The sequence below is a fragment of the Haliotis cracherodii genome, unplaced genomic scaffold (genome assembly GCF_022045235.1).
Source record: "Haliotis cracherodii isolate W230 unplaced genomic scaffold, xgHalCrac1.p SCAF_18, whole genome shotgun sequence".
NCBI lineage: Eukaryota > Metazoa > Mollusca > Gastropoda > Lepetellida > Haliotidae > Haliotis > Haliotis cracherodii.
The window spans coordinates 24591782-24602388 of record NW_027266273.1 but is presented as its reverse complement, the minus strand read 5'-3'; the positions used below and the strand labels follow the sequence as shown (position 1 = coordinate 24602388).

General features: G+C 37.0%; 1 protein-coding gene across 1 annotated transcript in view; it reads left to right on the top strand.

Annotated features, from left to right (window-relative positions):
• Nucleotides 1-3044: 3044 nt before the first annotated feature.
• Nucleotides 3045-10607, top strand: part of LOC139465433 (motor neuron and pancreas homeobox protein 1-like) — a 31123-nt gene continuing 23560 nt past the window's right edge. Inside the window, exon 1 of the mRNA XM_071247146.1 lies at nt 3045-3513. Within this exon, the coding sequence (XP_071103247.1) occupies nt 3045-3513 (469 nt within the window). The remainder of the gene's footprint in view (nt 3514-10607) is intronic.

Sequence of the window (10607 nt, the reverse complement as noted above, 5' to 3'; positions counted from 1 at the left end):
GTGAGCTTGATGTGTTGTATTTGTTGTATTGGTGTTGTTGTCATGTTGCATGTATTATATTGTTGTTGTTATATTGTATTTGTGAGCTTGGTGTGTTGTATTTGTTGCATTGGTGTTGTTGTCATGTTGCATGTATTATATTGTTGTTGTTATATTGTATTTGTGAGCTTGGTGTGTTGTATTTGTTGTATTGGTGTAGTTGTCATGCTGCATGTATTATATTGTTGTTGTTATATTGTATTTGTGAGCTTGTTGTTTCGTATTTGTTGTATTGGTGTGCTTCTTGTGTTGTTGTATTCCTGAGACTGTTGCGTTGTTCTACTCGTTGGAGTGTTAACAGGCTATAAAGCCAAAGCATGAAACGTAGAGTCAGTTTGAGATCACTAACTCCAAGTGATCACAGCTAATCACTGAAAACTGGCTAGATGGGGAAAGGGACATGAAGATGCATCGAGTGAGTTTGTGTAACCCACAGCAGATCGATCAGTGTTCATAATGTACATACATCTTCATGACATTGTTACAGCATACCCCTCCCACAGTTGTGCTTCAAGATTTATAGCACGTGAAACGTGGACTTTCTCCGATATCCTAGTGGAACACTACCTACACATTTATATATCCATATATATCCATATATTACATATCCAAAGTCTGTGCTTGTTGACAGCAACACGGCAGATTATCTTAAAATGAATAATGTTAATCTGTTTCAGTAGCTAAACTGTAACGTTCTATAAAATTCAGTTGACAGAAATTCTGCTTCAAACATAGCACTGATTCTAGAACGAAGGGCTCACGCTGACAACTGCCAGTAAGTGTTATGTCTATATTAAGTTATCAGGGTAAAGATCGATCCCTGCAGACAAATCTAAGATCATTTGTCTCGATCCAATCACTGGCAACTAAGGTTGAATGTTCGAGTCCTTTCTCTAAGTATATTGAATCATAGTGAAATATACACACACAAATATTACAAATACGTTGCTTTGTGGAGTAACTCTTCCATTTGAATTAGTAAAGTAAATTCGTTCCACAGCCTTTCCATTTTGGTAAAACGTTAGTTACAGATTTTATATACAAAAGCACTAATCCCTATTCGTAAACACCATTTGAAGAGTCTACATAAACTAAAACTATTTTGTATATGTATCATCCTCACGTGAGGGGCCGGCCATTTGATATTCTGGGGAGTGGGGTGGGGGTGGGGATGATATATCATCGAAAAAAAAGGCAAAAAAGAAAGGAACTGCCCGCCAGAAAAAATACGTTGTTGCAAAGCGTTTTCTCAAGACCAACGTGTCTTTTTACCAGAGTAAAAGTTAACGTTATGGGAATATTAATAAAACGACAGAAGCATTCATTTTATATATTTTATCATAAATATGTTTTAATGAACTCCTCACAACATGTTGCCCAGTTATCAATTATGTTCATGAACACTCACCATGTTACATTGTGAACATATTAAATATACTACCCAACAGAAGTTAAGGCACACGCAATTCTTTCATATTAATCTTTTTTTTAAACTTCTTTTGAGTAGTATATATACGTTATATTTATGAATGTATGATGTATAGTGCTATTCAAATGGTTTCATCGATTTCACTGAACAGACTCTGTAAGAAGCAATGTGTAGGAGACAAAAATAAAGACGATTCTCTTGCAAATGACTAGGCTATGAGTAACACTAATAATTCAACACAGAATGTTAAACAAACACTGATTAAATACAAACGACTTTACAGTGAGATACTTAAATCAATGCAGACAATTGAAATCACTTCTCTTAAGTGGACACCCAACTTTAACACCTGGTGCTACACTTGTCTCCAAGTCAGTGTGAATGGCCATTGCTATTGTAAGCGTCAAGATGGTCTCATGGCCGCGCTCACATTAATTCCCGCATCGTCCATTAGACATAAACTGATCCAAAATAAAATAATAAAAAGTTTCTGGTTTGCAATTTTGTTGTCGTTGTCACTTGAAGCTTTTGTGTGTGTGGTGACGTCACCCCTGATCCTCCCTCAGTGACTCGGCAACAGAGGTGTGACAATTGTCCAGTCCAGTAACACGGCGCTACAAACTGGCAATTGTCACAAGGGGTAAACCACAGATGTTCAAACACACAGACATATCTGATAGTATCCCCCTCGCCGTCCCCGCTGTTGTTGACAGACCCCCTCTCTACGTGGCCCGGGCCCGTCACAGGACCTCTGCAAGAACCCAGGCGCGTGCATGCCGTTTTCACTGGAAGATGCAAAATACAAATCGGTCTATTTCCTCTCGCTCGTGTTTACCACTATTAGCTTGTAATTACAATAGCCCCCGTGATAATGTGTTTTCCTGGCCCACCTAAAACCCATTCAGATCTCTTATCTGTTGTTGAAGGTCTTGTGAGACTAATTTTATGAGTTGCTTGCTGATCGTGCCGTACCGGCTCGGCCCATATCCACCCGACGGCTCTTCTCTTCAGCTGGGCATCATCACAGATCAGTTCTAATTAACACTGGCGTCTTGTAAAGAAATCACCACAAAAGTAAACCTGCTTCCTCGTCCAATTAATAGCATTAAGGATATTACCGTTATTAACGACTGTACAAAAGCGGAAATAAATCAACGGCCGAAGAAAAAGAAGTCGATAAGCGTAATGTACATGACAGAGGATTGATTGACAGGGGCTAACCAAGGCTACGACTTTCCTGGCGGATTGGATCAAAATTTCTTTTAGGTTCTTTTTCTCCGCTTTCTGAGTCAATAAACAGGGTAACGCCGGCCCCCTAACCCGCAGCCTATCGCACGGCGGGACAGCCTTATTTAGATATGTTGGCTATTGACATTGCACAGCCAATCCGTGCCCGATATTCTAATTATCCACTGTCAAATAATCTGCTCACGGGTATTGTTATAATCTTTCGAGGACGATCAAAATTCCTACTAGGACTCAATCTGTTATAGAGAAAATCATCGGTTGTGAATCTAAGTTGAATAAGGTTTGCGACTTGGCGAAAAAGGACGTTTTTAACCGGACGCTACCAAACATGGAGGGACGGAAGTCGTTTAGCATTGATGCACTGTTATCAAAGACAACCTCGGGTAAGACATCTAGCCCGGTGCCACCTTCACCTCCCTGCAGCTCACCCCGACCCTCATCGTCTGGGTCAAGTCATATGGGCACCCACACGCCCGAGTCAAGCGTGTCACCCCCCGGGCCGGGGATGTCCCCCAACACAAGCTTCGTTCCTAGGCCCGGGCTTCTGAACATCCAACACCCGGCCATGCTGCAACCCACAAGCCTCGGACTACCCGGCATGTTCTCCACCCACCCGCTGTACTCGTACCCCGGACAGACCCCCGGGCACCCCCAGATACCCATGCTGCCAGGGAGCGCCTTCCACACCCCTGCCGAACAGGCGTTCAAGTTAGCCCAACTCCAAGGCATCAACTACGCCGAGTGGCTGGCTCGGTCGGGCATGTACATGCCAAGAGTAGTCGACTATCCAGGAAGCTGTAAGTATTTATATTTTTTTAATATTGTCTACCTGGAATATACCAAAATTATGTCTGAACAGAACTCAATTAAGGCATCATTATATTTAATTGGAATTCGAAACTTATAATGTATCAACTGATGGCCTTACCACAAACACACCATCCAAAGCATGTGATGTGTGAATTGGATCTATAGAAACAATGCAATGCCCTAATACACAATATGTGTCTACTAAACATCATCTGCTACTGTCTGGTAATTCTAATAATTATTTTGTCAACTTTTTTGTTTACAACACACATACAAATTAGATATTGATGAATGTTGTAAAAAATATACATTTAAGAGTGTTTACAATTTACACAAAAACAACTTGTGTTTATACGAAGGTCAGGGTTGGTTTCTGTAACAGCATACATTGATATATTGGAAGGGTTTGTCGACAAGTTCAGTAGTTAAAAGTAATTCTCAAAATTATATTTTCGTATAATATATCAGCCTTAAATACATCTTTATTAATTTCCTACCAATAAAAAAACTAGTTTACAGCCAAGTAATTTATTTGTCGATATCAACAAATTAAAGCTCTTGTTCATGCAGCAAGAATAAAATCAGCTTTTTTTACATAAGCAAGTTGTTCATGGGATTTCCGTTATGAAATATTGTAGCTGAAAGAAATATTTAAGTTCATCTTTCAAATTGACTTTTTTGTAACTATATTAGTTTAGCTACTCACGAACACCTGGCATCATTATTATTTCATAGTGATTCATAAACACACGCCTTTGATATAAGTCGGAATCGTAAAATGGACACTGCTCTGAGCAGATATCTCTTAAGATTATAACTTTTTTTTGTCGCGTTTATTTACTGCACGTTAGTGTGAGGATAAACGTAATAGGTCTTTACAAAACAATGAGGGAAAACATAAGCTGCAACGACATCAATTCCAGGAGTATTTTTCAGGGAGAAGCTCTGCTGTATTAGGGGAATAGAAAAGGATTCGAAATAATCCTCGAATCCCCAGTCTGTAATCTTACGCAATACCATGATGCGCTGATGCATTTTTCTTTTAACAGCTAATTCATTTGAAGATAAAACCATGTTATATGTTAGGAAAACACTGTGCAAGATAGCGCCAACAAGGATACTGTAACTCATTTGGCTATTACACGATTTATCAAATTAATGTTTCTGCAGATGCTATTCAATTTGAAGTCGAAATGGTATTTTCTCTCTTTTATTTAAACATTTCATTTAATAATAACAAAGTGCGTTAAGATATTGATGTTAGTTTAATGACGAGATATGTTAGCACATATCTTCTCTGGTTTCAATAAGTAACATATATAAGTACAATGCATGCTGTAATAATTTAGATCGTTTTGATCAAACAGATCAACAATATTTTTTGCAAAACAAACAACATTTTAGGGGTTCTTAAACTTTATTGCTTAATTGTCTTCTAAAGTGCAATGAATAAAATTACTATTGAGTGTTAACGGAGCGATATGAACTATTATTAGCTATCTTACATAATTCAGATGGCTGGATCTGATTGAATATGGTTATTATCAGCACCTGTTCACAACCCCACCCATGCTTTAGTACCTAGCATACAGGATGGGATAGTTAAACAGCTTTGCAAACACAACACACAAAGTAAATACACCTTCATATATCACTGCGTTGTAGTGAGAGAACTCAGTTCTATAAGCTATCGATGATACTCTTAAAATGTGTGGAAATTATACTGTGGTCATAAAACGATTTAATATTGTGTCATTGTGTCCTGGTACTTGAGAGAGGTGTGCTCGGTGCATTTATAACCTGATTTGATCATGCCGTGTCTCACATACTTCTTGTCAAAGGGTTCACCCTTTGCTCGTTTAGGAAACCTACAAGCTTGATGCCTCTAGTTTTGTTAATTGAAAATGACATTCCATGCTAGCCCACGGCTGGTATAGTGTGACACTATATATTATAAATGTACACATTCTCCCAGCTGTAGCAACTACATGTGGTAATGCTATTTAGGACGAATACAGTTCCTCATAAAAATGAAACTACCTAATCAGTTTTAGTGACCATTCTGTTACTTCACGTGGTGTTGGACAGGCATAAATGACTTTCGATGGTTGATCCTCTGGGGCTTAACGGCAGGACAACACTGTTAGTATTGACATCTCATCATAAATTGTAAATAAAAAGCCACAAAACACTTCCCATATTCATAAGAGTCGATTGTACGATTCCGACTGTATCCAGAACATGTGTTTATGAATCACCATAAAAAATTGATGATACAAGGTGTTTGCGTAAAAGGTGAGCGTATCCTACCCCACCGGTGGCACTCGTCACAAACACATGCAAAGGCAAGTAAATTGTTCACCGGAAAAAAAGACGCGGGAACATATGGTACAAGTCAATATAAAGAATTGCATCGGACATAAATTTTGTCAGGATAAATAGTAACGTTGATTTCAAAATGTTTAGAATTTTTTTGGAATCTGTCTGATGACAATTTCATTAAATAATTCTATTTCCTGGTCCAGCTCTAGGAGGTTATAATCAATTAAGATAAAAATCCTGTCCTGGAATACATTAATATGTTTGCTAATTAGAACTAGTCAAAAGCATGATGTCATAATGCGGACACATAGGTCATCGCGTTTATATAAAGCATCACAATATTAATTTGACATTTAAATGTTTTGTTCACATTTGCTAAACATTAAATGTGAATTATTTAATCTTAGCTTATTTATTTCGATCGTGGTGGAAATATGATGGTTAGAGTGTATGTGTATTAATAACAATGTTACCATACAATGGTAACGTTTAATAAAATATTGTATTTAATGAAATAATAATGTGTATTACGTGAAAGGTTAGACGTCTCACCAAGGGTAATACGAATAAAGAATTATGAATATCGTAACGAAACTGTAGCATACAAAAATGATACTGGTATAATACACACTACGCCTTCTATCACAAAGGACACGCTGTGGTCACACAATATTGTCATTGAATTCAAAAGTTTATAATTTTAAACTCAACGTTATGTTTTGTTTCGTATTCTTAAATTTCTCTGTTACTAGCATGTTTACCGAATACAAACACATTGAGTTGTCGTGGCAGGTGTTAATTAGAAGAGATGCAGTCTGTATATGCAATCAATGGTTTAATCCGTTTTGATTTCGTATATGTTTGAACCGGTATCTCAGTTCAAAGTACCCTTATCATATTACATCAGAGATCGATCCTGGGAAGATGTGGGGATTTTGTATTCACCCTACACAGGGGGACGCAAAGATTGATCGTGTTGTATACAGCCTATGGGAAGAGTATTCGCTATATTGTTGATTATAATACACGACACATAGTTTGAACAGTGAAGCATATATATGAAAATATGTCACACGTTATTCAAAGATTATTGAAACAAGCAACTGACAATAAAATAGGTTTATCATTGAATGTTGAAATTATTGTTATGCAGAAGACTGACTGTTTTCTGTGTATGGGTTATCTACTTGCAGAAAGTTTTGTTTAGACATAGTTTGTAGGTCAAAACAGCCAATGGCATTGGGCACAAGTGCAGCACTTAGAACTCCTTTGTACCTTCTCCCAATATACAGTGAACCGTTATATTATATAATGGAAACGACTCATGAAAAATTACATTATGAAAACACAATGCACAATAGCATTAAGTACTGAGGTTAAGAGGAAAGGAATATGCACAATGTACTGGAAATTGACAACAGTGTACATCTCATACATATGCAAAGATTGTATACAGTTTAGTGTTCAAAAATAGATTTGATAATATTAATAAATTACAATATAGAAACAGTTATATGCTAATTACTAAACAAAAAGAAAGAGGTTTAAACTCAGAAACACAACAGACCACTGATGTGTCTTCCTAAAACGGACAAGTATTTACTTTCTGGTTCCATGGATGCTTTTCATAATGTTTTGTCAATGAAGGATCCAAACTTATGTCAATCCTCGATTTGCGCAAAGTAGTTCGTGGTCATGCTGTTTTCCCTATGTAACAAGGAAATGATAAAAGGGCCTACCCTTTCAGACTCTGCACAGTGAAAGTAAGAAGGGCCAGGGAATTAATAGTTACGTTAACAAAATAATTTACAAATGCTAACAGGTCTCGAAAACTTCAAATACATGTTTGATGTATTATTAGAAGAAATCGATATCACAGTTTTATCTAATCTTAGAAAATATTACAATTACATTTTGATTAATCTTGCTGAAGAAAAGAAGATAGGTAAAGTGTGTTCATTTAATGGCAAATGTTTTATTAATAAAACTATATATATATATATAATATATAATTCGTCCAGTATCTGAATTTCGTTACTTGGTATATCAGGAGGACATGCTATTGAACATCATGCAAATATGTTTTCAGCCAACGCGGAACTTCTGTTGAAATTGACTATTAATTGGCAATGTAATCAATTATTGAAATGTCCAATACCAAACCATTGGATGTCTTCTTTATACTGAATAAGAAAACAGTATTTGTGTGTTGATGTGATGCGATGTGAAATGCAAATTCGTTTTCCTAAGTTATGTAGTTTGCATGCAATTAATTCCTATATAACCGGTTTCAGTGTTTGACTATGTAACTAAATATTAAACGATCCAACCTTTTTTCTTATATTAGGATATATATATGACTAATAGTCTTTGCTGTCTTATAATCTCGTTAATTTCGATTATTCATTCTTTGAACCACGTGACCCTTCCTGGAAGACCTCTGGGCGGAAGATACATTGTATACTGTGTTTAATTGGATGCCCTACTGCATCCATTGTTACTGACATTTACCTCTCCATATGTATACATTTGCATTTTATTTATTGATTAATTCATAACAACAGTTAGTTGTTTTGTAAATATTGCATCTCTTGTGCATTTCATATATTGATAATTGAATTAAAAAAACCCAATAAATTGCAAATGTGTGTCAACATTAAATCTAAACTGTATTTTGGGCAGATAATGACAGATAACCTAAGTATGGTGTAATTGCTTTAACGAAATACGAAACGGGTTAATAATCAGGGAAATGAAACACTTGATTTATCGACTTGACATTAAATCAACAAAAATCGGGTTTTAGTACACTTCATAAGTAATCATAAAACTGTTTGTTCCTTTAGAAAGTTTCAATATCAGCCGCGGGTGTTGCAGTATACAAAGGTGTGTATGCTCATGTGTGTTGTGTGTATGTGTGCTTTCATGTTATATACATCCGTAAACACACACACACACACACACACACACACACACACACACACACACACACACACACACACACACACACACACAGCACACACACACACACACACACACACACACACACACACACACACACACATACATATATATATATATATATGTTAGTGTACGTCATCTGCCGATGTTGAACTGACCGACACTGAAGGGTGTGGGTGTGGGGGTGGGGAGTGGGGGTGAACTCTGAGTCAATCTAGGTGTAGGTACGCGACGTCACTATGTCTCCGTACACATACTATCGCAATAATGTGATGCCAGCTAAATAAACTAGACTCTTCTTAAGCAACACCGTAATCCCTATTCAAAAGTTTAAGGAACTCATTTTAATTCCTACATAAATGGGGAATGCTTGACAACACTCGTTATCGACTTGTGATAAATTGTTGACCTATGTTCGCAAATCAATTCTGATTCATAGAATTTTAATCAAGAAATAATTTGTCGCGCCGTGTTATCGTTGGGTTGTCGACGTTGTGTCGTATTAATGTCGACTGTAACCCGTTTTCTGCATGACACACGCTACTCACCGAGGCTGTACCGCACCACGCTACACCTACATCCAGTATTTGTAAGTAGAAACTACCTTCATGATAATGAAAAATTATCAAATTATTTTGTAAGTACTCATCTATCATTCAAACATCGGTACAAGTTTTATTTAAACGAAGCTGGACTTGGATATTAATTCATAACTATTTCGTACTAAACGAAAAAAGTATTTACCTAATAAATAATTATTGCGAACATGATTATAAATATTTTCATCATTGATAATTTACATTTACAATTATTAAAAATAATAAAATTTTATTTTGTCAAATATGTTCCTGGTGCTGTCGTTGTAAAACCGAAGCATTGTGCCAATGCAATATTAAGTCGTATTAGATAATCCGATATTTGAATATTAAGAGTAGACACTCAGTGAGCCATATGGTAATCCTATCTTTTTGATTATTATCTACGAATGCCTATTAATAAGCAGTATATGAGCTTGAGGCATTAATGTAAACACTACTTGTACGACAAGTATTTGACTAGCCAGTGGTAGCTAGATGATGGTTGTGTAACCAACAGTGGCCGGCATTACCGGACGGGTTAGTTAACAACTGAAGGAGGTACTTCACGCCTGTTCCTGGCCTTATCAAGCTCCACGAACACCAGGTACAGGCTAGGTATGTCATAAAGCAATTATCCCAACACTAAGCTCCTCTGAGCCTGTCTTTAGATAATGGTGTAAGAGTCGCAGAGACAAATTCTTATTATGTCAGAAAAGATCTGTCCTATCTCCATATGCTTGGGGGGCAAATCTCCTTGAAATTGTCCTATCTGTTTTAGATAAAGTTTTAATTCCTGGTTCACAACATCAATAAGGTGGTGTAGATGCACGGGGCTACTGGGATTAGCTGTAACGGAGGAGGTAGCGAGGCTTGAGCAGATTCCGCTGACAGCTTTAATTATGTACACTCATGGGGAGCGGAAACAGAAGGAAGTGTTAAAAGAACACTGTTAACACGTGTGTTACCATAGCAACGGTATGATTAATCGAAATGCAGGCAAATTTGTTAGAGCTTCGATTGGGCTTTCCCCGTTTATCTATTGTGATCGGGGGGCTGTACGTTTGATGTTGAAGATGAACCCCTTGAGATGGCAGGAGTTGGGGAGTTAGGAATGTGATTTACAACGGTCGTGTGAAATACGTGACTAAACAGACATACAGTGTGGAAATTATGAACAAATCTGGCAATAATATGGATGACATATTTGGTGATTTTGACAG